The 27393-nt window shown below is 45.6% G+C and overlaps 1 protein-coding gene across 3 annotated transcripts in view; it reads left to right on the forward strand.

The window, feature by feature from the left end:
• Window positions 1-2925: 2925 nt before the first annotated feature.
• pvrl2l (PVR cell adhesion molecule related 2 like) overlaps window positions 2926-27393 on the forward strand; it is a 242635-nt gene continuing 218167 nt past the window's right edge. Inside the window, exon 1 of one of the 3 annotated variants that reach the window (XM_067475592.1) lies at window positions 2926-3518. In XM_067475592.1, coding sequence (XP_067331693.1) covers window positions 3428-3518 — 91 coding nt within the window. In that variant the 5' untranslated portion in view covers window positions 2926-3427. The remainder of the gene's footprint in view (window positions 3519-27393) is intronic. The other 2 variants (XM_067475752.1, XM_067475673.1) reach the window with 2 other exon arrangements.

Genomic DNA, 27393 nt, shown 5'->3' on the forward strand with positions numbered 1-27393 from the left:
CACCTACATTTGTCTACAGTACCACAGTGCAATGCAGGGACGCCGGTGAGGGACACAGTTCCACGGGACTGAAAAAAACCAAAACAAAATCTGTTTCCTGAACGTGATAACTGAAAAGAAAAAAAACCAAACAAGCAGGATTTGCCCTGGAGAAGGACAGTAACCAACTCTGTCTCCTGAAAACAAGGTTTCTATGCAATAAAAGTTTGAGTGCAGATGTAACTGCAACCACATGACGTTGCGTATTTGCAAAATAGGAACATGTTGATTTGATATTACACAATATTCCCTTTGACTACAGTGATTTTTTTACCATTTCTATACTTATGCACAGGCACCAGTAGCACTTAGCTAAAGTAAGTCTGGAGAAAGACTGTGGTCTTGTTTAATTTGCCTTACGTAGACACACACATCGTGTCCATTAACCTTTACTCAAAACTCCGGCCTTTCTCTGACAACCAAAGTGCTGCTGTTGCTGAAAACCAAGCCACACACACACACACACACACACAGGTCTGTGGTGCTATAGAGCTTCACCTGTTAAAACAGTTGCTAATATCAAATAATTAATATATAGCATTATATTGGCGGCTTATGCGTATGGCACAGGGGGCTGAGTGGGGGAGCTGGCACTTCCCATACTCTTCATTACTGCATGTTAACTGTCTGGGGGAGTCGGTTAAATGAGTCCTGCCTCTACAGTGTCTTAATGTGCACAAAGTATTTCCCCAGTCAATCTGCCTGTGTTACTTATTCCCACAGTAACTTTAAAGCGGCCGCAGTCTACTTCAAAGATGCTCCCTTATCGTCCTGAACAGACCGTCGTCTTCCGCGCAGAGCAGAGTCTGGGTCTGTTTATTTCCCTCCAACTTATCCGGGTTTGAAACGTTTGTGTCTTAAAAAGAAAAACCTCTCAGCATCACTGTTTCTGTGGAAGGGACAACAAAGTGAGTGACTGCATCCATCTAGAGACTTTGCTTTTTTTTTTTCTTTTTTTCTCTTTCTTTCCTACTGCAAACGTCGATTGACGGGTGCAATTTCTCGTGCGCAAGTCTCTTGTACTGTGTTTTTTTTTTTTTTTTTTTTGGTGATGTCAGACCAGCCATATCATCACACGTGTCCGTCATCATGTGGATGGAAAGATACATAAAGATTTTACAGGAAATACACATCTGAGTCGTTTCCATGGCTCCTGTCGTCGTCTGAGACATCGCCAGCAAAAACACAACTTTTAGATGTGATTTAATCCCAAATATACCGATGTCTTCGTGTTTCTTGGAAACTTTTTCCTTCACCACATTATATTTTTCAAAGCAAGGCGACACTAAACTAGCAAATAAGGTCGACTCCATAAATAAAACCCCGCATTCGAAAATGTTTGGCTGCAACCGAAACCTCTGCAGGATTTGTATTTGTGCTCCCACTGAATTGGATTATGCTTGTCTCTGTTTCCTCGTGTCTTTGTAGTGAAAATTGATGGTACTTTTTTACTTGCATTCATTGTAAAGATGTCTTTATTGAATTTATGCGAAGCTACACTCTGTGTTTTGAATTCCTAACGTTATCTTTAGTCAGTCTGTGTATTTTTAGCACGCTAATTGTCCCTTTCCGACCACACAAGGGGTATCTCTCTCCTAAGGCTTCCTCTTTTTTCATCCTAATGAGCTAAGTGTCTTTTATATCTTTTTTTTTTTTGTCTTCTTAAAAAAAAAAGCTTAGGCTGAGCTGGGAAATGGCTGATGTTAGGGGACTTTGCTTTTAAGGGCCTCTGTAGGCCACCACACAAGGACACGCCGGGAAACGTTCCCCCTCCTTTGACCGATTGCACTTTTATATTTCTACTTCAAATAAGTAGTTCTGACATATTCACATGATGTATCCCTCAGTCGGCTGACAGAAATCAGTTAGCGCTTTGATAAATGATAGAAGGCTTCATATACCATTTGCTGTGGCAGCATTTCAGTGATATTTCAGGCTGCTGGTCGGACAAAGAAAGCAATTTTTAGACGTGACTCCGGCTTTAGTTTGATTCCAATGATTCCCACTGTCGTCCCGTAGCTGCAGTTTGGACTGATCCATAGTTATGCACGGAGAGATAATGAGTGTTGGAAGACGAAGCAGCATGAGACCAACCAAAAACGCTGGGCTGGTGGTTCAACCCCTCCCACAGTCCAAACACATGCATGTTAGGTTAATTAGTTACTCCAAATTGCCTGTGCATGTCTCTCGGTGTTGGCCCTCAGATAGACTGGAGACCTGTCCAGGGTGTCCGCTGCCTCTGGACCAATAACCGCTGGTAAAAACTTTGCCCCTTTAGTGGAATAAAATGATTAACATATATAGCAGAACCTTGAGTGCAGCTGACTTCCATCACTGTGTTTAAATTGTAATTCCCTTTCATCTCTAATATCACTGATTAATGTTGATAATCAGTGTAGCTGATTATTATACTGGAAATGTCCCAAAGTGGTGCTAAAAGCACCACGGTGGAGTGATGCAGGCATATTTTATGGCACCAATAATGGCTAAAACACTGCTACCAGTACTGAACTTCACTATTTATTGTGCAGAATTTCACTTTTTTTTTGTAAAAATGTGCTTCAAATCTTATCCTAATGGTAATAAGTTCATTTAAGTGATCTTAATAGTTTAAGATGAAAGTAAAACCTTTGGGATCTGGTCATATTCATATTTATTGATATTTGTGTAAAATGATTGAATCGGGGTTATTCGATATCGGTGTTTAAGGACTATGATTAAGATTCAGGGCCTAAAAAAAAAAAAAAAAACGTGATCAGAATTTCTCCCCCCTTGCCCCCCGCACACCGCCCCCCGCACCCCGCCCCGCGTGTGATCACGCATCTATATGCACAGATCCGAGCCGCAGGTATCGATTGCCTTACAGCGCAGGTGTCTTTCTGCAGCCCCCGTTTATGAGCCGCGGTCGGACTGTGTCTGGAGCTGTGAGGATTTAGTATTACGGCTGAAGTCCTCTTGGTGACGCTCTGCTGACATCACTCTGATATTCCCCACTCAGGTCTCCGCACCACACACACACACACAAACACACACACGCAGGCACCGTCGACTCTCGCACACTCGGTCCACACTTCCCATTTCGCTCCGCACACCGTGGCCAAGACGCACCGGCGCACAGGAGCAGCCGCGGGCTACCTGAGCGCACTGCGGCCCGCATCGGGAGGAGGTGGACTCTTCCTGTCGTTACGCGACTCAAAGAAAGCGAGAAAGCAAACACTCGGCCACGGAGGCGAAGAGAGAAACGGCAACTTGGCTGGTTTTAACCCAGGCGGTCTGAAGTGAAGTCGAAGTTTCTTGGCTCATCGGAGAAGGAATAATTTGGAGCCCGTTCGCTCCACACGGCGCTGTTGTGGATTTGTAACATCCACCTTGTCTCCCGATTAGAAGAATGGCAAGAGATTACGCAGCGCGCTGGCCGGTCTCTCCGGCGAGGAACACTTGGCTGGTGGCAGCGGCGATCCTCCTCCTCGCACCCCAAGGTAAGACAAGGCGAGCTGCACGGTCCTGAAGAGCCGCTCACGCCTCCTGTGTTATCCGCCTCTGTCAGCCCCGTGCGCCCTGCATGTGGGCAGCGCTCGGCGCTTCCAGCCGCGCCGCCCGCTCGCTGGGAGTGCTGCATGTTTCTGTGTGTCGCGTCTCTAGCTCCTCTCTGGCTGCTGGTTGCTGGTCTGCGAGACCTGTTGTTAAAGTTCACTGTCGAAGCTCTGGGTCCAGCTCAGTTTTTGGTACGCCACGATACGCGAGGCGTGGCTCTCCTGCTTCGGCTTGTGTGTGTGTGTGGTTTTTTTTGTCCTAATTCCTTGCAGCTTCAGGCTGCAGGTGACTGTTCGGGAAACCTAATCCTCCCTGAGCTTCTGCAAACCTTTCCTACACGTCTGACCTGTAATCTGTGTTTACCTGCTGGAGAGGGGTCGTAGGGAAATGCGGCGCACGTCTGAGCACTAACATTTTGTAGGACGACTGCAGCACTTGGCTCGCATTCTGCAGAGCAACAGGGTGGTCGGTTATGAGAATTGCTCGGGCCCCGGCTCTTCAGGTGGCCCTTAAGCACTGAGTGCCACTTTGTCAAGAGCTTTTAATGAACACGATCCACGATGTGTAGAAATATGGCGTTATTTTCTTATGTAATGCGCACAAAAGGCACAGATTTGAAAGAAGCCAAATGCATTAATTGTAACTGTTTGTAGGGAGCAGTATGCATTGATCCAGTGTTTAAGAGCTCTCCTGATAGTCTCCTTAGTAATAAAACACTGTTGGAATTAAACCAAGATTGTAGATGTGTGCAGGAAATGATGGAAATGTGCTGAGAGAGGTTGTTTCAAAGTGCAAACAAATACCACCATAGATGACAGCAGCCGCTTAGCACCATATAAGGATTAGTGAAACATTTTTAAACGACTGAAAATAAGTTCAAACACGACAAATTTTAGATTTGTTTTCTTTGCAAACACCAATGCATCCGGATGCCTTGCGATAAGCCAGTATCAGTATCATCGCTGCGTTTATGGGACGACCTCTACTGTAAACCTGCCGCTGAATTAATGATGCGAATGTCACAGTAAACATCAAGAGCTACAAAATGCAAACGCGTACGCAGACTGCACAGTGGTTCTAGTGAGCCCACTGTCACTTTACCCGATAAGAGGTTTAGTGTCACTGATGCCATAAGTGGCAGTAAATAAGATTACTTGCAGATAGTTGATGGGGAAAATGAAAACCAAAAACCAAAGTAGGCATCAACAAAGCTCTTGCTGATTACCATAGCAACACTTTACATCCCTGTATAAACGTGAGAGTGATAGATATGGAGATAAACCATCGTCACAAACTGTAATATCATGACTAAAACGTGCTGTGCTGAGTGGCACAGACGTGCACTAACTCCCAGCAGAAACAATTTTCATACTCCCCCCACCCCAACCCCCACCCCCCCCCCCCCCCCCCCTTCCCAACTGGGACCGGCTACAAAATTCATAACAGCAGCCAGTCAGGCTACAGTGATCGGCATAAAAATGTGTGAGCTCGCTCTGTCAGCACGAATCTGTCAGCTTGTTGTTTTCACCTGGGTGTAACTAGTATCATCTGTCAGAGCTGTCCCCAAATTGTCACCCAGGAAAAGAAGAAGATGGGTCATTATGGAGCCTGGAGATGTGTTGCCTCGTGCGTTGACGCACCTCGGAGGCATAGCTCCGAGATCAAAGCGCTCGGGAGGGCAAATGACTTCAAGGCCGCGAGCCCCCGATTTGCACTGCGCCGTAACATCTGTTGCATAATAGTTGACAACAAGAAGCCTGAGACGGGAGGAAGATTTAACCTTGATTGGAATTTGCTTCGTAAAATTGCTGGGTCTGTTTGCTTAGTTTGAGCCAGAACAGGAAAACCCCTGTGTGAAGCCCGAACACTGAAGAGCGCAATCCGGGATGGTGTGAGGACGACAGACAGTCAGCTGAGACTCGGCTACATCAGGCCTGTATTGTTAAAAAGCTGTCAGATTGTCATGACACTATCCCCACAGGTTATGAATTAATTTGAACATGCAGCAACACAACTGTCTTGTTGGAGGAAAAACCTCCACACTCACAAATGCAGCTGCTTAACCAGCCAGTTACTGACACCGAAGGCGGAAAATAGAAGCTCGGGGGTTCAACAATGTCCTGTGCTCAGGATCCGGGATCTCGATCGGTTTTTAAATGATGTGGAAAAGACACGAGGGCTCTTGAATGAAAGGGTCAACGGCACCGGTGCAACTTTCGCCGTGTCCCTCTTCAGAGAAGCAGGCAAAATGGAGTTGATAGGACACCGTTCTGCAGCAAGGATAATTAAGTCACTTCAGGTGCCCCCCCACCCTCCCCTCCCCTCCTTCCTCCGCCAACCCCTCCCATGCTCATCTCTATAGGCCCGAGCTAGTGCTGAAATGTCAATGATGATGAGTCCCCTCGACGGCTCGGTGGAGACGAAGGGCTGATTAGCTTATCACTTGGAGAGCAGGCGGCCGATGATTATCGCCCTCAGAGCAGCGCGGGCTGATTATCGAGAGCTGTTATTAATGACTCATCGTGTGCCGCGCGTTGCCCCACGTTGCTGTTTGTCGGTAGCGTGTAGCTGTGTGGACCCAGTGCAGCGGCTGCAGCGTGGATCTCTCATGGCTTTCCTCCATCCGAGGGCCCGGGACGGGCAGGAATCCCGGCTTCTTCTCTTTGTGGGCTAGCGGGCATTTTCCAAAGCCACCGTTGCTGCAGTTTAAATTAAGGATGCAGGGAATATCCAATTCCACCGCTTAATTATGAGGCATAAACAACTTTTAAACAAGCGTGGCGTTCCAGACATTAATCTGCGAGCTGCCCCGTACAGCAAGTTGTGTGCTTTTGGCCTCTGGGGGCACGAGCACAATTATCTTCATTTTTTTTCCCTTTTGCAGGGTGTTTTGATGAACTGTTGCAACAAGCCTCGAGACTAAAAACCTCCCAATATTTCAAAAGCCAAGAGCAGCTAGGCTAAAAATAAACAAATAAATAAATAAATAAGTGGCATTAATTTTCCCAGTGTAACGAACATATTTTCACACTTCGCATGAATCCTGCTCCAGCCTCACACAGTCACCCAGCCCCCCGGGGTGGAAAACAACATGGATGCCTCCGCCATCTGTGGCAGGGAGGTCCCAACCCACTGTGGCGGATGGCAGATATACTAAATGTCAAGGAGTGTATCTCAAGTGACGTGATCGTGTGCGTGTGTGTGTGTGTGTGTTTTTTTGGGGGAGGGGGGGCATTGTTGCCTTGACAGTTGATCACATATCATCACGGGGTTGAAATGTCAATGGCAGCAGCTAGTTGCTTCACCGGAGCCTTGTCGTCGTAAGAAACTGGATTTAAAAGGTGCTTTAACCAAAAGGTTTTAAAGACATAAGAGTTTTAGATAAACGCAACAAAACGGAGCCACCGAGGGGCAAAGAGGCCCAGCAATTCATCCACACGGTGCGATGATGTGCATTTAACGACAGTGACGACTTCGCCTCTGAGTCTGAGAGCTGCCAACATTACAAACACAAGCTGCCGTCGTGTCGGGGGACCAGAGTTGAGCGGCTCTGGGTCCCCGACCTCGCAGTTTGAAGCGCGCCGGCCCCCCGCTCAAATGTCAATGACTCCTCGTGGTGATAATCGTCCCCTCGGGAACAGACCGTGTTGTGCTGTTCATCGAGAGCTCGTTAATGACCCCCACCGACACAAACGGCGTCGTAATGCCGCCGGGTGTTTAGTTTGTTCGCCGTTGCCTGGGCCTGTCGAGCGCGATGGTGATTCGCGCCCAGACAAACACAAAGTCAGGCCGCTGCGAGAAAATGCGTTTTCCTCTCAATTACAGGCCCTTTTCACGGGTTAACTGACAGACGTGCGCACGGTGTTGCATCATGTTGCTCTCCGTGCTTTTGTTTGTCTGCATTAATGTTTAACTTTGTCTCATTTTAATATCCGCCGCTGGGGTTTCTCATTGATCCAGGATTAAAATGTTAATGACTTCCCACAGTTCTTTGTGCGCCGATGAACGATGGACTCGTAAACTCTGTGTTGGTGGGTCTTGCATAATGCTGGTTGATTATTTTTGTACAATCAAAGAAGTACATTTGATGCTCTGCTATTAAAAAAATATATAAATAAAAAAATTCCCATGGCTGCAATTAATGACCAGGGGTAGAGGTGAGCTTGTAGGTCACGCTCAGAACTGGTTGTCATGGTTACAGCTTTTGCGGATGAGACAATTTCGCATTTCTTTGTTGTGCAACCATGTGCGATCTGTGTGTGTGTGTGTGTGTGTGTGTGTGTGTGGTTGTGTGTGTCTTTTTGTAGAAGGAGCTGTTGCTGTTATTAGGGGAAGAGGTTAGGATCATGATTTCTGTAAGAAGCTCCATCGGTCTGGTTTGCTGAGAGGTCGGGAAGCAGGTTTTAATTCATCACTCTGTCTGCCAAGACCCAACGTGTGTGTGTGTGTGTGTTTGCACTTTGTCAGCATTTTCTTCCTTTTTTCATTCCACACTTCTGAGGAAACCTGTTACTAAGCAAATTCCCGATCGCGTTTCTCGAAATACAGCGTATCATGGCTAACACCTTGGCATTCCTCAGTGAATCTTCAGCAAACAGGTGTCGGTGGGGAAAGGGATTACAGACGCAGGCAGTGGGAACAGCAGCATGAATCACAATGGAGCTGATCCAAGGAGGAAGCTTTTTGTTTTTTTTGCATTCAGCTCTCAGGGTCCAGGCAGCTTTCACTGACTGCATCATGAATGGGCCTGCAGCTCTCTCACACACACACACACACACACACACACACACACACACACACACACACACACACACACACAAATGATCAGTGTGGCCACCCTCCCCTGGTTTGACTTTTACCGCTATGCAGAGTAAAGGAAACTTCCAGCCAGCATTTCATACCCCGCTCAGTCTTTCATTTTCTCGTTCCTTTATTCACCCATTTTTTTGCCCCCCCTCCCCTCCCCTCCCCTCCCTCAGTCTTATTCTCTTGCCCTCTCTTTTGCTGTCATTCTTTTGCTCACGACCCCATTTTCAGCCGGCCTGGCTGGCTGCCGCGCGGCGGCAACAGCTCCCGAGCGGGGGCCCTTTTTTGTTGGAACAGCTATTGCTGGAATTGAAAAAGGGTGCTTCCTCCTCCTCCTCCTCCCTCCATCCACTGCTCCTCTAGGCCTCATTGTTTAGAAATGAGGGAGGGAGGGTAGAGGGAAGCGGGGGGGGGGGGGGGAGTTAAATTGTGAAAATGTTTAGACAAGCATCCCTGGTTTGTCTCTCGGTCTGTCCTGAGCTCACCACTTCCACTCACCTCACTGTCCATCCTCTCTCTTCCTTTTTCACTCACTCTTTCCTCTCCAGAAAGAGTCTGCTGGTGACAAAATGGAAATTGCTTTCAACATTTGTGTGGGAGTGCAGCTGTGGGTCAGGCTTTGATGTGACTTTGTGACATTTCCCGTCGTACCCATGTGGGCAATTAATAACCGCAGTAACATTGTTTGCTTCACTTGTATCATCATGGAGCCTTTATCTGGGTATTTTTTTTCCCCATCAAATTCTGTGCTGCATTTCATAAAAACTCACCACGCCGGCAGTAATAAAACGTGTTTAAAGAGCATTAAGTGCACCAGTGCTAAACTGCAGTGTAACCATATCAAGTAGTGAGTAAAGCTACTCAAAGCTCAGAAGTTGGATTTAATGCAAAGGTAAAGGTGTTAAAAAAAGTGTGGAGCAGATATAATATGTGTGTTTGTTTCACTTTTAAACCGCTGAGTGCTCACTCACACACACACACTCACACACACTCACACACACAAGTAGGCAGCTGTAAAGATTTATGTACTTGTAGGTAAGAAATAAAGTTTGTCATAACCTCATTTCCTGTATCTAACTTAGAGAAAATCCCTGTTTGGGCTGCGTTAGTTTAAACTAAACATAAATAGTTTTAGGTAATTAGCAGCTGCCATGTCGATGACTTTCAGAATCACTCACATCCTGTTGTGCTCTAGGTGAAAAGAATTCACGTTTTTTTTTTTTTTTGCTTTTTGTGAAGTGAAAGCTTTTGCATTGACGGGGATTTACAGTTCACTGCAAGTCAATTTCCTGCCCTGAGTCGATTGTTAACAGTGAAAAGGCCACAGCCTTGTCAATTGTCTCCAAAATGCACCTGTGTTACTTTTCCTGCACTTGTTTCTTTACAAAGCTTTAGAAGCTGATTGTAAATAGTCCTGCAAGAAAATGAGTTATTTCCAGGAGCCTATAATGTGTTTTCTGACAGCTGGTTGGCCTCCTCTTTGACCCTCCAAAAGTACTTGACGCATTATATTTTACCTCCAAACACCAACCAGTTCTGCCTTATCTGAAATTCATAACAGCCAGGGAAACAAAGCGTGGAGGGTGGAGAATCTTAATGTCTTTTTGGAGTGAACGAAGCAACTCTGCACCTCATTGAAGTAATGCAAATGAAACTGGGAAAGAACGGAGAGCATCGATTTATCTCTGCTTCGCCAACCATAAATAACCATCCTTGCTCTGTGTAGCCTGGAGACTGTTTTTGCAGCAAGTTGGGGAGGTCAGCAGCCGACCCCAGTGGCACAGAGAGGGAGAGACCCTGTCTGTATCGATGAAGCGCTTAAAAAAAAGTAAAAACGGGACTAAAGACAGGGATTTGCACAAAGGTTAACAGCCTGACTCTCCTCCTCACCTCCGTCAGCGTCCTTGGCTGCTTCCATATCACCCTTGAAATCGACTGCACGCGCGCGGGACCGCGGCGCCGGTTCTGATCGAGCCCCGTTCGCCCCGACAGTGTTGTTTTTCCCATTTGCATAAGGTGAGCTCACGTCCCTCCTCCTCACCCCTGTTCACAAGCGAGCACTGTTCACACAGCGGCGCATTTCTATGCCAGTCACATGCACATGAAGAGAGAACGCCAGCGTCATTTAGAGTTACAGCCCATTTACTACCGCCTCTGTCTCGTGTACGTTTCCACCAATCACCCTGCAATGCATGCCATGTGTAATTATTATCATTTTTTGTCAGTTTTTAATATAGCAGCTCTGCGGTTATTCCAAAACCTGGCTTGAAATGAATGGCTGTCCTGGCAAACAAAGCAGCCTCCACATGGATGTGACAATTCAGTTTGTCAAGCCTGTGTGTTTTTCCAAGGGATTATTTCCTGGCGGAGTCTTCCGTGTCCTCCTGCGGGTGTCAGGCGACTGACGGGAAACAGACGGGTGAGAAAGTCCTGTCTGCGTTTACATAAACAATAGAAAATGGCTTCCTGGTGGTCTTTATATAGAGATGGGACATCCTCTGGCCCAATGAGGGGTCGCTGGACGTGGGGGCCGCTGATATGAAACAAATTAAAATTACAATTAAACAGACAAAATGGGAAATTGCAGCTCGTGTGTGCATGAGGCAATAATGACCTTTTGACACGGATCTACATTTTATTACCACATGACTTTGGCTGAACTAAGCCTTAAATTCTTTTATGTTTTCCTTGAATTTTGTCTGTTTACTGGTCTAGAAGAATCCTAACGCGTGTGTCGAAAACTGAAGAGGGAAAAAAAACACCGGGGGGAAAATTTGGAGCTTATGAACCTTCTCGATCCACTTTTCAATCTCTGCATGAGGCCAACAGCTCAGGGCTACGCTGGATGCAACCACCAGAATGTCAGGAATCAGCGGAATCCTAGTTTAACAACTTATATGAACCCAGTGAGGATGTAATGTTATGTGACATACTAGAGGGGATCGGACTAACGTCCCCTGTCTGCAAGTTGCAGACTGTGTGTGTGTGTGTGTGTGTGCATGATAAAACTGCAGTGTTCTGTTGCCCTCGGTTGGGGAGCATTCAAACAACAAGCAACACTGGCTCCCAAAAGTTGTGTTTCTGCACAAACAACCTGCAAATTACAAGGTGTTTGGTGAGGAGGGGATTGGCACGTCGCCAAAAATGCTGCTATTCAACCCTTTAATGGCTGTAAAAATTAGTTTTTAAGGTTTTGAGGAACCGCATCCAATGTGACTGACTACGGCATTGTTGAACTTTCCACAAACATGTGTTCGCTCGCATTAAAAAAAAAAAAAACCTTAACCTTAACCAAAAAGCACGTTCGTGGCCTAAACCCAACTGCTTCATTTATTCCCTTTGTATAAAATACAAATAAGTTGTTGTCGTACACTCAAACGGTACCAACACACAGGTTCATCCGCTCCTTCCCAGCCTGATTAATTGCTCATGCATCCCTCTGTAATTCGGCTGTTGATTGAGAGATCCACTGTGACAGCTGCAGCATGTCTCCTTGTCCTGTCTCCCCTTTCTTCTCTGTCTACCCCACCACTCCCCATTAAAAGGAAAAAAAAATGCTCTTAAGTCCCGGCTTTCCAATGTCTAATCTAAAGCTGGGGGGGGGGTGGGTGGAGCTGGAGGGTGGGGGCACTGCTCTATTCACTCAATTCCAGGAGTTGATTTTATTTTTTTTATTTTTGGCCAAAATGGTGTTTTTTGCCACTCGCCATTGATGTGCTGCTGGGACGTACGTATTCAGTATTCCAGACGGATGCAGACATCCGTGCTTTTGACAGTCGTTGATGGACGTTTTCATTTGCATGATAGAATTACAGAATTTTTCAGAGGCAGGATTTTCTATTTTCTCCTTTAATAGTATATCATTGTCAAATGTCTTGAGATATTGCTCGGCGCTTTTCTATAGACCCTTCGGGTTTTTTCGTCTCACGACTCTTTTCATTATTTCTGCTCCCTGCAGCTTTTCGGTGCATACACTTACCTGTCAGTTAGCCACAAGTATCTCTTGCTGTTTTTTTTTTTTTGTTTGTTTTTTTGGCAACAGACGATCACGTCCTCGTCCTTCTCAATTAGACCAAATGAAAGTGCCAAACAGATTAGTGAGGCTGCCGCTGGTAAACATCTACCACTAACATCTGTCATCGCTGTGCGTCATTGTCAGAGTGAATGTGAAAATGTCTCCGCACAAGTGTTATCAAAACAAAGGTCTGTGTTTTATTGGGTTTCGTGTTGGGATGATTAAAAAGGATTTCGATTCTTAGAATGAGACACGGCAGTGGAATCATGAGCAATAAGTGTGTGTGTGTGCATGTCCTCATTTGCTTATGTGGACACATTTTAGCCTTAATACCACTGTTGTCAGTCCACACTTGCTTTATCTTGGACTTGGTGGTTCGGGGTGTGGGTGGTAGAGACGCGTCCCTAACGATGTGACGTATAATCAACAGTTTGGGTTGTAGACCGTGTTCAAATGCAAAATAAATCTTTCCTAGAAGAGAAATGAGAGACGAACCAAAACAAACTCATAAATAAGAAGGAGTAAAGAGGAAATGTGCAGGAATGAATAGTTGTCAGCAAACGATTCATAGTGAACACGAGCAGAGCGTCTGCAGTTGTACAGTAGTTACCGTGTCTGAAAAAGCTGCTGTTTAATGTCTGGGACATGAGGGGAGGACCGGGACTAGAGGACAAGAGGAAAACAAACGGGGTCTGACTTCTTCAACTATCTCTAGTTAGTGGATGCTACAGGTGTGTTTGCATAGGCTTTAATTAAAATGTGTTCAGCTGCTCACAGAGCGTGTTTGACTCTTATTTAGCCACAGAATGTGAGTGTGTGCTTTTCGGAGCTTAGTTACTTTGTGTTCGTTAAATCTGCTAAAACGCTGCGTGGACGTACTGGACGTACTCATTGGAACCACTTACATCACCCGTCTCTTTTAAACTTTACGCAGGTTGTGGAGGACAAACACCGTCACAAGCATCTTCGCGCGGCCGTCACTGGAACTAGAAATAGGTTTTCAAAGTAAAATGTGGACAGTGCCCGTAAATTGCGTTTCTCTCGCTCTGCAGTTTTTAAAAGCGTCGGAGGCGATGAGGTGACAAACCACAAAATGAGGACGTTATTTAAAATGAAATACAGATCCAGTCTAAACTCACAGTAGCCATGTTGATATGAAATGGAAACCTGAGCAGCTGGGGGTGTGTGTAGTGCGCCTACCAATGTTGAGATCCACGTCCTTTATATCCTCACAAGTAGCGTGTGTGTGTGTGTGTGTGTGTGTGTGTGTCAGTGTGTGTGTGTGTGCTCCTGACAACTTCCCTCTGTTAGCTGCAGTGACAAAGCAGCAGTGGAGTGTGTGACGGCTGAGGATGTGAGTCAATGTGACAGACAGAAAAAGATGCTTTCTACACACCCAGACTCTCTGTAGCTGTGAGGACACTGTATCCATCACCGCTTCGCGCCCTGACATCTTACTCCAGCCTAATTTATTCCTTGACCCCAAAACCGAATTGGACACACACCAAACCACATTTTCCTCGCATATCTTTCCCCCCTTTTAAGCCCCTTTTGTTTCTCTTCCCTTCCCTTCTGATCAAAGCCAAGTGCCTCGGGGATTAAGCAGCTCGTGTGTCAGAACCCCACAAATCATTAATGACAAAGTTCCCCTCGGTGTCTCTAAAATTCTTTTACGGCTGACAGGCGTCATGCCACCGGTGAACTGCAGCTGCACTCCTGCTCCACCCATGGGAGGAGGTGTTTGAAAAGATTATATTTTACCGACTTTCCCACTTTAAAATGACAAAGAACGATGTGGGTAAAGGTGAGAAAACTGTCACTGCCTTAATTTTTGTTCTCCTGCCTGATCCAGGAACTAATTTCATTACATTTACCAGTGCAGACACCTACTTTTTATTGTAAAAGAAAGAACATAAAAACCGAAGAACTGACTATTAAACAGAAACTAAGGCTGACAAATAATATTAAATTGTGTTGGAGACGATGAAAGGAGTAATTGTGTTATTATGAGCTTGGAAATTATGGCAATAATCTGCTTGCTGCATTGAAATTGGAATATCCATCCATCCATCCATTTTCTAAACTGCTTATCCTGCTTGTGGGTTTTGGGGGCTGGAGACCATCCCAGCTAGCAATGAGGGAAAAACCTGAACAGGTCCTGAAGGTGAATCCTGTGTCTGTCAAAGGGCTTAAAATGGAACTATAGGTTATGCAATATTATATTATCTATATAAAGTTAATGTGATGCACTTTTCTTTTGTTGCTACAGTGAAGAAACATCAGGACTGATTTGTCAGTACTGAGTTTTTATAAAAACCTAACGTGTGTTCTAATAATATATTCAGATTATTACAGGAAATCTTTGGTATTATTGACACTCTGTGGCCAAGCTGGAAAAATGCTGTTGCAAAGTTTGCAGATGTAGGGCAACACTTTTTAACACTTAATACCACGGCGGGGGACTTTGGGTCGACTCCTTAGTCCGTAGCTAAGCAGATGAATTTCACTGAGGCAGAAGACCACCCCCGCCCCCCTCGGTCTCTTGCTGTTTTTGCTTACCTCAAAAAAAAAAAAAAACTCCATTAACTAGGGAGTTAGGATTTGGAAAATAGAAAATTACCTCTGTGCCGGGGCCTCTGACCTATCTGCCCCCTCATCCCAGAGTCTATTTGCGGGTGTGGGGCTATTTTTCGAAACTGTGTGGATGATTTCGGAATCCGCAGGGATGCGTCCGAGGACGGGGTGCAAAATACTTCCATTGCTCTGGTTTCCCACTGCGCGAGCATCCTGGCAGCGTTGCAGACTCGCTGCCCAGTTGGTCGGCTGGACAGAAGGAACCCGGTCCTAATGAGATGTGCGCAACGCCTCCGCTTGTGTCCTCTCCTCCTCCCAGCATGCAATTTCTCTTGACTCTGTGGTTGTCCGAGCTACAAGTGTCCAGGATCGTGACTGCTGAAGTACAAAGTGACCGTGTCTGAACTGAGAAGTAAAGTGATTTGGACTTGGATCAGCTGCTGTTCAGTATCAAAAAAGTTCATGTTCTAGTGTGAGATAAGTTCATGTAGATTGTTTGTGCTTCTGACAGTGAAATCTCATTAAGGTTGATGTGTGTGGACTGAAAAAGACCCTGAAGGACCACGATGGTGATTTGCATGTTGAATAACATGATACTCATCACATACAGCGCTCAGCAGGCACAGCTCTGATTATTATTAATATTTTTTTTTTTTCTATAGATGCATGAACTACCGAAGTGAAACCTTTCAGTGCAGGAAACCACACAAATGTTCACTGTGTTTTTTATGTTTTTGATAGTGCAGCTTGTTAATGCAGTGAAATCTGCAGCTGCAGCAGAAGCTCCAAGTGCCGGAAAGTGGAAGAACATACCACACTGACCACGGCGGTCGGCAACACGAGGCAGAAAATACAGACGACGTACTTAAACAACAAGTTATGTCTCAAATTCACAAGCAGATATCTCTTTCTTGTTGTGTGGATGGTCGGCGGACTTGGCACATTCCCATCAGGCACCAGGGGAGATGTGGTTTACACAGGGCTGCATACTGTGGCTTGAGTCCTGGATTCTGTTCCAGCATCATTGCAGTGGGATAATTTTTCCTTTTTTTGGGGTGTGTGTGTGTGTGTGTGTGTGTGTGTGTGTGTGTGTGTCCTTGCAAGAAGAATGGAGATGATGACTATGACCATTATTTGTTCACTTTTTAAAAGGAAAAACAAAAACCCACAGTGCTTTGCAGTATCACGCAGCATTTACCACATTAAAGTAGACTTACTGTTCCAGAAAGTGATTGACTTACAAAGTGATTGCGAGAGATGAATTTTTTAAAAAAAATAGCTTTGGAAGATTAAAATGCATTGGATTTCAGCTTTCCAGTGGATCCTCTGTCTGGCTTTGCACAGGAGGCAATCACAGCGCCGAGCTTATCATTTGCTCCATTACAACTCAGTTGGCTTGAGATGATAGTGAGCATTATGTAATTGACTGTAAGGACTAAATAGGCAATGGGTGCGATGGGTTAAATGCCAATTAGCTCAGTGTGCGTGGGGCTGGATGCAGCCAGGTGGCGCGGAGGGAGAATCATTTGCTCGCTGTGACCCGAAGCAGCTCAGGGCTCTGGGTTCACTCTGTTTGACTCGAGCCGACGCCCCGTCGCCTCCATCCTTGTGTTTTTTTTTTTTTTCCCGGTTTGTTTTGCTTTGCTCGGATGCTGCAGTTAGCGCTCGGTGACAGCTTTCACACTCTTGACTGATGGGCGGCGAGCGAGGACAGGAGGATCTGAACGTGTCAAAGGGAAGGGGCGTCAGGGTCCCGACCTTCTCTCCAGCCTGTCGTCTCATCTCCTCTCCCTTTTCCTCTCATGTTTTATTCCCGGTGCACGGCCGCTGGCGCGTGTAGAGTGGCTGACGGAAGGCAGCACGCACACGCCTGTACGTGACACTACAGTGATCCCCTGCCCTACACACACGAAGTAATTGGTGTTGTATACATGCACGCACACACTCAGTGGCAGCCCCCTGACAGCTATCCAGTCGCCGTCTCTCCTCGCTGAAAACAGATAAAAGCTGGTTTTTAAAGTCTTTTCCCATGTCATCTCTCTCAACTGCTGTTTTCCTCGCTGCTGCCAGTAAAGTGTGGGGGCGTTGGCAGGATGTGTATCTGTCTGTGGGCCTGCGTGACTGTGTGTTCTCGCTATATATATATATATATATAAAGTGTATGTGTTTGCATGCAAGTTGAGGATCATCACTTTATATCTGTGCACGTGTGGATGATGGAGTGAGACGCGGCGACGCAAACGATTACCGACTAAAGCGTTGCGTGTGCACCTGCTAACGCTGTGATCTGCTGCAGCACGACAGCCGAACACTTGATATGTGTCCACGAAAATATGTGCTACGACTGCTGTTGGGTTGTCTAACGTTTTTCAGTATTCTGTGCTGCTTGGGGGGGGGGGGGGGGAGTTTTCTCGATTGGAATAGGTGTCAGAGGGTGTTACTGCGGTGGCTCTAAGCTAAACGTCTGACTAAACCATTTTAGATGAGACGATTCATCATTTACATCAGTTTTCATTAGTAAAAGTATGGTCTGGTTTGGAGTTCAAAAACCTGAATCTTGAATCTTGAATGATATTGGGCCAAGAAACATTGGAAATAGTTACATTGGGTTTAAATCCTAATGAACATGAACAGGTTCGAGGTGCTGTGTTGCAGTGATATGAACTTCACGCCACCCCGCTGTGCTCATTTTTGGCTCTTCGTACTGTTCAGTAAAGTTTTCATAAACGTAATCCTGGTGCCACGGGGCCTCAGCGGTGCTGTTAGCCGATCCGCACGACTGTCACCAGTGTGTCATTATCGTTGGTATCATCCACTTAATGTAACACACGCCATGAGCGAGGGCATTATTTTCTAATATACGACCACAGATGGATTAATTACGAGCTTTAATCAGTGCATTATAACCAGCATAATGGAGACAAGTGTGGACACACTGCTACCCACACTTTAATACAAGCGCAAATGATAGCTGCTAACGTTTGTCGCCACAGATTGCTAATTAAATGAGATGAGATTGTACATATCACTTCTCTGACATTTAGCGTCAGCATTGTTCGACCTCCAGGAGACCGCCACGTCCCGCTCGGCCAATCATTACGCGAACCCGACTGGCGTCCCTAATATTTAACAGGCTGAAGTGATTCAAACCGCAATCTGTTTTGAGGAGAAGGAGTTGCCACACTCGCCTCCAAACAGGTCCGTGGAAACCCTCCGAATGGCGGGTGATTCAGAATTAATTAGCCCGGCGCCTTTATTGGAGGGAGGCAGGACAAAAATCAAACATTAAACGAGAACAGGACAGGCAGCAGCTGCTAACTAATCCAATAAATAACTGTGTGTTATTAAAAAGCTCACACCAGCAGCGGGTTTGAAGCACGAGTCAGTTTTGATTAACGGGGGAGGAGGGGGGGGGGGGGGGGGGGTGATTAATGAAGTCTGACTGCAGAACACACACGGGGACAGATGTGAACGCGCACGCGGACGTGCATGGGTGCAAATGCTCACTGGGATACATATCCATGACTGTCGCTTCCTGCGTCGCGTGAAAGTGGGTCATCGCTGGCTGTGTCGACCTGGGATGTTTCTTCGGTTGGCGTTGTGTGTTGGTTTTTTGCGTTTGGGCTTGTGCTGCCTCCCTCCACACCCACCCCAGCTGAAGGTGCGGCCATGAGTTATTGTTGGCATAAAAGCGACGCTGAAGGGGTTTATGTTTTGTTTTCTCAGCAGTTCGATTGTGTAAAAAAAACAAAAAAACCCAAAAAGCTCTGCCTAATAAAAAAGGAGTCACGCTTAGCCTTTAGCAGCTAACGCCTCCTATGCTGCAGCGTGTGTGTGTGTGTGTGTGTGTGTGTGTGTGTGTGTGTGTGTGTGTGCGTGCGGGCATTTAGGAGCCTGCCATCGTCTCTGTGCTCGCGCCGGCCTGTCCTTGATTTGACCGCGTGAGCTCATTGGCTTATTTTAGGCTCGTCCGTCCTTCGTCTGACCACAGGCGTGTCGGCCCGTCAGCCCGCTCGCAGGCCCTGGCGTGTTGGGTTTTGTGCGATATTGTCTGCCAGCTGCAGTGGTCTTATCTCCGATCAGGGCAGGTCGGCCACAGAAGCTGCAGGCACACATTCCATTACCTTATATGGGCAGCGGAGCACAGCCCAAATTACTGTCAGTTTGCAGGCTTGTGTAGTGGAATCACTCCTCTCTGTTCCACTCCTTGTAAAATCTGTCGTCTCCTGTCTGACTGGGCCTCCCCCCCCCCCCCCCCCCCCCACACACACACAATCACTCGTCTTTCCTCTCGTTTTTCCTCGTTTTATGCGGATCCTCTTCTCTTTGCACGCACGTCTCCTCCCCTCCCTCTCTTTGTGATTCTTCTCCTTCCCCTCTCGCCTTCCTCTCTCATCTCCCTTTTATTTGCCGTTCATCACCTCTCGTCTCCCCCTCTTGTTTGCCAATCACTCTGCTTCCTCCTGTCATTTTGTTTCTCCTCTCGTGCTGCCATTCATACCCTCTCATCTCCCTTCCTCTCCTGACTCCACTGCTTCCTCACCCACTCAATCAATTCATCATATCAGCCTCCCTCAAACTCCCCATCTTGTTTAGCTCGTCTTGTCTCCTGAATCGTTTGAGACACTTGCCTCCACTCAAAAATCTCCCCCGACCAAATATAGACGTCCATTTTGCGGTAAACATCTATAGAATCTTTGTGGACGTCATTTCAGAGATTAACTTTAGTGTAGATTCGTCACCTGTTAAATCATCAACCAACCAAAGCATCTGGTCAGCTAGAAATGACCGATCTTAAAGTTAACTGCTCTGTTTAATAGCTGATCCCATGAGACCTGTGAACCCTGGAAAATATTCCCCTTTCATTGCCTGCACGTCTGGTGTGGAACTTTGAACCACGATTAACCACGTTAATCTGAGTGGCAGCCATGGCAACGACCTAATGAAGCTGGTGACTGATGACAAATAAATACCACCCTGCTGTGGACGTTCTCATCAGCCTCTTCAGTGGCTTGTATGTTATTATCAGCACCATAGCTATGTGCCAACAGGTACCTGCTCCACATGCTACTAAGCTCAATAGCATCCTTATGCAATATTTTCCACTAGAATGTTGCCATTTTGTCAGTGGTGAATTGGGTTAAAACACTGAAACAACACTGACTAAAGTAACACTAATCTTTCATGTAAAAGACCACCTGTCCACCACAACCGTTCTCTTACAAAGAATATATCCATTTTAAAACCAATTATTATTGGATTGTATTAAATTGCACAGGTGGTCATGTTGCAAATGCCTGATCGGTTTGTTATTAACTGTTGCTAACAAAACAACACAGTCCTGTTATTTCCTCTGTTACTTAAAGGTGAAACTCAAAGTGCTATTAAAAATCCAACAGAATCCAGTAGAGACTTGCAGTAAGCAGCGCACAGTGTGTTTATCTGATCCACGGCTAATGCTGTACGGTAATGAGAGCGGCGAGAGTGTTGAGGGCCAGAGAAGCAAAACCGTGAGCCGAGAGATGCTGAGAAATGCTCCCGAAAGCTGAGGGTGATGCGCTCGTGAATTCTCCGCGTTATGCGTCCTTTGATTCAAAAGCTGCACCTTCATTATTGTCTTGTATATTTGAAACCGTATGGCACAAAGCGCAGAGAGGGATTTTTCCAAACTAAGTGGCTCTGCAATTTGTTTTCGTAAAGTGAATATTCCCCTCATTTTTTTAAAGCACCGGCAGACTAACACAGATTAAATGCCCACCTGTGCACACACACACAGACACACACACACACACACACACACACACATTACTCAGTAGGGGTTTGGCTGTCATTGATCGGTGGCGTTGTTGATATTCACCACCACACCAGCAGCTTCGATATAGTCGCTGTGGCTTATTGGCAGAGGAAGGTGGATGTGGTGGGGGGCAGGCTGGCAGACCGGCTGCGAAACATGCCGAAAATGACCCAGGCTGAAATAAGAAAGGGAAAAATGAGAACAATATAAATGGCGAAGGAATGATTCCCCCCACTCCGCTGCAAGAAAAGGCTTAGTGGCAATGATTACTGGTGAAAGCTAAATTGGCAATCTGCCCCGTTTTGTCTTTCCGTGGCTCCGGTTTTCAGGCCCAATCATCCTTTTCCTCAGCGTGCTCCTCTTTATCGCTGCTTCTGTTTCCTTCCCTTCCTTCCTTCCTAGCCTGTCGTCCCATGTCGTCCTTCCCTGTCCGTCTTTCACCATTTAAAGTCCTTTTGTTTTGGAAAAATGTTCCCTACAAGTGGGCTGAGATTTAAAAATTCATCCTTTTTAGAAAAGTGCCGCACTTTTGATCGCGTTGTGGCTTTTTTTCTTAGTGCACGTGTCATCGCGCCCTGTTACCTTCCACAAATAAAACTGGGATTTGCATCCCGATGAGATCTCGCTGTGCGCTCCTTCAGCTGCTCGGGAACAGACGTGACGGGAACACACGTGCTCGGGGAAAGCAAAGTAGGGAGCAGGACCGAAGGCCAACAGAAGCTCAGAGGGGCTCAGAGGGGGCTGCTGAGTTGTCGGACGTCGTCTGTAATGACAGTTGGTTATAACCAGACGAAATGCAGCAGATCGTTGCGGGTATTTCGATGGAGACTGAACTCTTAAAGGCAGTAAACCGCGTTTTCAATACACTCCACCTTCGAGTGACCTTTGGCTCAGCACTTACTTCTTCCTTCCCATCTCTGCTTTTCCCTTTGTGCTTTATTTCCTCTGTCTTACGCTTTGCCTCCCCGGCCATCCCTCTTACAGCCTAATGGCTCCCAAACTATGCTATAGATCTCCCTGTCTCTCTTTTCTTAGGTCTCTTACTCCTCTCCCCGCTTTGTATCCTGTTTTCTTTTCGCCCGTGAACTCACTCCGTCTCCGGCTGACCCTTTCCCCCGCTGCGTGGAACAGGTTGGGTCATGTTATTTTCGCTGGTTGTCTGTAACGGGGGCCTTTCACCCCTTGCCTCACACCTCTGTCTCTCCCCTTTTGTCTTCCATCCTCCACTTAAGCCTCTCTTTATTGATGGTGTGCTCCCGCTGCTGCTGCTTTTAGTTATCCCATCCCTCCCCCTGTGCTCTCTGTCTCCTTTTCTTCTTTACATCAACACTAAAAGCTCTAAAATGTAAGGCTTTTTAAAGATGGCACAGTGTGGCTGACTCCTTTCATCACTACCTGCTTTATTGCACAACCACACATTGAGCTGGTTTCACCAATATTCTCAATTCCCCCCCTTTTTTTTTTTTTTTTTTTTTTCACTTAACTTCCTCCTTTCAAAACGCCTCCAACAGGCTCATATTACGTTTTTGGGCTTTTTGTTTTGGTGATACCTGCACATTTCCTGTTCGCTGGAAGCTGAAGGTGGTGCGGTGTTTGTCTAAGTTTAAGTTGTTATTTTACTCATGTGTGATCGTGCTGCAGCTTAAGGTGATTTTGAGTCTCTCTTCTGGTGTTTTGTCATGTGAGAAATCTGACGTGTTTCATTAGAGAGTATCACAAGCTGATGCTTCCTTCTCCCTGCATCCTTGCATCCTGCTCTCCTTCTTTTCTACTGCTCCGCTTTCCTTCTCGCTATTTATCTGGCTGTTTACCCCCAGTCCCTCCTTTCCTCCCCCCTGAGCCTGAAATCTCTCTCTTCCAAGGTCCCCGTTGGCTCGATTAAGTTCCTGTTCTCTCGCTCCCACCTTCGGCTTTAAACGCCCAATGATTTCATCTCTGTCCTTCTTGCGCCATTGTGTGCTTTGTAAATCTGCTCCTCCATCAACAACCAGCGAGCGACTTCACGCACGCACACACCCACCCGCCCACATACACACACATATATTGAAAAAACAAAAGAAACAATAAGTGAAAAAAAGATGACGGGACACTTTTTGGCCATGGGATAAAGGCCCACATACAAACCTGCAACCAAACACTGAGAGACAGACACGTAATCGCACATTTACACATAGATAGACGTAGACAGAGAATAGCTCCACAATCTGTTTCCTCGCCTCATTCTCTCTCTCTTGCTCACTCACTCAATTTGGTTCGACTTGCCATCCTGTCGGCCCCGCTGATGCCCTGACTATGTAAATATTATTGTTGAATCTGAGATGAGATGCCGTTCCCTGGCGAATCTCCGGCTGCCATTTCTCCCAACGATCTGTCATACGGGCCGGCATATAATCTATCACCCTGACAAGCTATACCACCACCCCCCACCCTCCTTCGCTATCGTCCCCTCTCATCCTCGACTGGGTGCCACCCGGGCGGGAGCTGAGGCGTCAGCGCCCAGCTAATGCACCTGCAGGCTTCCCCGCTCCTAATTTTGGATTTTGCGATAGCTCCCTCCCTTTTCTTTTGTGCCTCTCGAGGGCTTCCCTCATTCTGCGGTGTTTCTGTTTCTCTGTGCGTGATGTGAAAATGGGCTGATGTGCACTGGTAAGCGATTGTGTGTGTGTGTGTGTGTGTGGAAGGTTGTGCATAGCTTGAAGTGCGTTTTTAGCATTTTGGGCTGTGTTTTGGTACTTGTGCGTGTAAATGCATAAAATGAAATGTGTTTCTAGTGTATGTGTAGTGGTTCTCATTCTGCGTTGCGCTCAATAAAGAGGACGACACCTTCTGAAGTTTGTCTTCGATGAATTCATTTTATCTGCAGTTTGGTTAGAAATGAAACATTCCTAGGGTTTCTTTCGCTTCCATCCTGTGTCACTTTTTTACAGAACACATTAGGATAAGACAGAGTAGTACCGCTCGCAAACACGTGGTAAGTACAGGCGATAGTGATGGTACTTCCTGTTCGGACTTATATCCTTATGTAAAAGTCTATTCTTATTAGTGCAACGTGCCAGAAAGGATTAACAGAGTTATCGAGAACATAAGTAAAACTAGTATACATAGATATTGTGTCACAGCGGAAGTGACAGTGCGCCTGCCAAATTAAAAGTCTACTCGTATGGAATTTTGCATTAACACAGTAATATAGCGCAACAACATCACCCGACTGCAATAATACATACACAGCATGAAGTTGGATCCTGAAACTACATATGTATTCGAGATACAGATCAGTCAGTGTTGAAATGCTTGGACAATGTGACCTGTGAGTCATGTAAGTTGTGTCTGTACGTCCCGTTTTCTTTTTTTAAGGAAGAGTCATGAGTCAGGGAAAAAACACATATGATTATCAGCAAAACACGGAGATGGAAATCTGACTAGGGGTGAAATGGGGCGGAGGGCATGGCCACCCCCACACACCTGCAGCCTCTCTTTGCAATACATGCATCCAATAATAGTGTTTTAAGTAATAAATGGATGATGATAATGATGATCATCATCATTAATAAAAGCTTCGAAAATGTAATTGGAAGAATAAGTGATAACTTTGCTTTGTCCAAAGCTCATATGATTAGAGCTCGATCAACACCAGAGCTCCGTAATTAACAGGTCGTGCTTTGTTGGTTAAAAATAGCTTTAACGGAGGAGGGCACACTGTGGACTGATTTTTGGCTGAGGGCAGTAGCTTTCAACGTCCTCGGCTCCTAACAATAATTCGGGAAGTTACTGATTTCAGACAAAGAGGTGTTTTTTTTGTTTTGTTTTGTTTTTCCCACAGATGAAACAAAGATATAACTTGTTAATGACTGAGCTTTAGAACCTCGTTCTCATTAATCCTTTCCACCACTTTGAGCTCTTTATGCTGAGCTAAGCTCACCGGCTGCTGCCTCTAGTTTGATGTTTAGCACACAAACGCGAGCGTAGGATCGATCTCACCATCTAAGTGTAAGAAAACAAAAAGTAGATCACCGCTGCTTTGTTTTCCCGCGTAGCGAAAAAGTCCCGTTTGCTGCCTTAGGACCCTGTTCAATCAGCGTTCGCAGCTACAGGAAGTGATGTGGATACAACAGCTGAGTCCAAAAATCATCCCCCACTCACTGTAACGTCCGTTCATTATTTTGCACTTGTGTCCGAATGCTGTCAATCTGTCACTCAAAGTGTCCCACAATGCCATGCTCCCCATGCAATGTGCCAACGTTTAGTAAGGGTCCAAAGGGTCAATCGGCTGCTTCCTATTGAGTGAACTACTTAGTGTACATTATATAGGGAGTCGGGAATGAGTGGGTAGGCGGTGATTTCAGACACCGGCAATGTGCACGCACTGACCATTAGTGGAGAGGACTACATTAGGATAATGTGGGTCTCCTGACCTCATTCATTTGTAGCTCAGGCCTGGGTGTGATCAATCACCTGCTGTGTGTGTGTGTGTGTGTGTGCGTGAGACAGGGAATATATTTGTGTGCACGTTGATAGCTGTGTCTCTTCACACCATGTTGTTTGTCATGCTAATCAAAAACATGTCGTGTGGATGAGCAGAACTTACCGTGTGTTTTAATGAAGCCTGTCTGTTTGAGCCGCCGCTCATCCTGTTCGTTTGCTTAGCTTTAAATAAGGAGACAGCACCCCAGGACTCGGAGGGGTGCGACTGACAAACACACTCTACACGCAGCTGGTATTGATAAAATATTTGAATTGTAAATAAAGGAGCACAGATTACATACTTTCATCCTCCTCTATATAAATTCTTATGCATTTAGTGTGTGTGCGTGTGTGTGTGGGCGTGTTGTAGCTGAATGATGGCGTTGCCGTGCGCTATCAATCAGGACCAACACAGCGGTTGCTAATTACACTGTTGTATGATGATTTATGAACAAAGCAGCAGCAGCTTAGTCGCAAACCCCTGTTGTTGCCATCACCAAACGTTTGGTTCACACTGTCAAACACCACCAGCACTTGTGCGTCTTCGTGTTCCTCATTAGTATAGAAGAAGTTTTTCAACCCAACGTTGAGATTCGAGACAAACAATTGCGGGTTTCTGAGTTTTGCTCTTTCGATTCTTTTCATCTACCGAATAACAGGGTGGATAATAAGCAGCGAGTTTAAACTGGATCACAGTTCACAGCACCTGTGATTTATACTTTCTTTAATTCATCAGTTTTATGTTGAGCATTGTCTAATTAACAAGACAAGTTAAAGTGATTATTTTTAAGAATAAAGTGTTGCCAATTATTCACCACACTTATTTACAGGTATTCTGTAGCTGGTAGTATTGCTTCTCACAGCAAAGGCAAAAAATGCTTCTAACAGCAAATGTACTATAGGTGTTTTTAGTGCCTTTACCAGAATTTGTGAGTCCACACATTTACACAGATATTGTAAATTTAGCTCTTACAGTATGTAAATGTGCACAGAAAGTGTGTGAAGTGGTGGTTTTATGTAAACTTGAACAACTTCTTCAGCCCTTTTGTGGTTGGTTCCTCACCTAAAAAGGACTTATTAAGGCAGTTTTCCCTTATGCTGGATTTTCATAAGTGCAGAAGCAAATGTTCTGCAGGGTGAATGCGCTTTAATGGGCCATTCTTGAAAAAAAAAAAAAAGACAAAAGTAAAACATCTAAATCTAATTTATTCATTTATTCTTTATGGTCAAACGGATCCACATGCTGAGATCTGCTGTGTGTGTGAGTCTTCATGTACACGAAAGGCCATTATTCATCATGTCTGCTGAGAAGCTGTTTGGTAATGAAGTCCACGAAACAGAATCATTGATCAAAAACATCAAAAAAAAAAAAACAGAAAAAAAACTTGTTCTAACAAATGGGAAGTTTTGCTTGTGCTGATGCTCCTCTGTGTTTTTGTGTTGTTCCTTTGACGCCACAGGAGCCGACTTTGAGCTGTAATAATAAGCTTACAAATTCATAGTTGCTGATTCTGTTTCATCACAGTCGCCCATAGTCAGCACTACTGAAACTGCATCAGAGTTATTAAATCTTCCACCAGCTCGTCACAGTTAATTCCAGAGCTATAGGCGCGCAAGGTTGGCATGTATCTGAAATGAGAATAACTCTTTTGTTTGTTCTATATTTAAATACTGTGCTTCTGAATTGTTAAAATGGGATCTAAAACAAAGATGAGTTGGATTTGTTCCGCTCCAAGACCTTAATCATAGATCAGCTGGAGAGCGAGAAGATGGATAAAAGCTGTATTAAAACCAGTTCAACAAAAACCCCTTTTCTGTAGCGACAGTGAATCATCTAGTATTTAATAAGGCACAGAACCGCGGCCACTTAATGGGGATGTTGCTGTTGTCGTTGCATTATCTGAATCCTCTGGTCTGGGAATTGGGACAGTTACCTAAAAAAAAAATCTAATTTATCATTTACATTATTTTAGATCCCTTTGCCTTATAACGTCCGTGCCAGCTGCAGCATATGTATGAGAAATCCACATTGTTTATTGATGAAAATCCTTTTGTCTGTTGCGGGTCGACGTGAGAATTCGTATTCTGTGAGCATTTTAGGAGTTACGCACATCTGTAATTACAGTCTTACACCTTTTTGCAACTAAACATGGGAAGGTGAGCGCCGTTC

Source organism: Channa argus, chromosome 1 (genome assembly GCF_033026475.1).
Source record: "Channa argus isolate prfri chromosome 1, Channa argus male v1.0, whole genome shotgun sequence".
Lineage (NCBI taxonomy): Eukaryota > Metazoa > Chordata > Actinopteri > Anabantiformes > Channidae > Channa > Channa argus.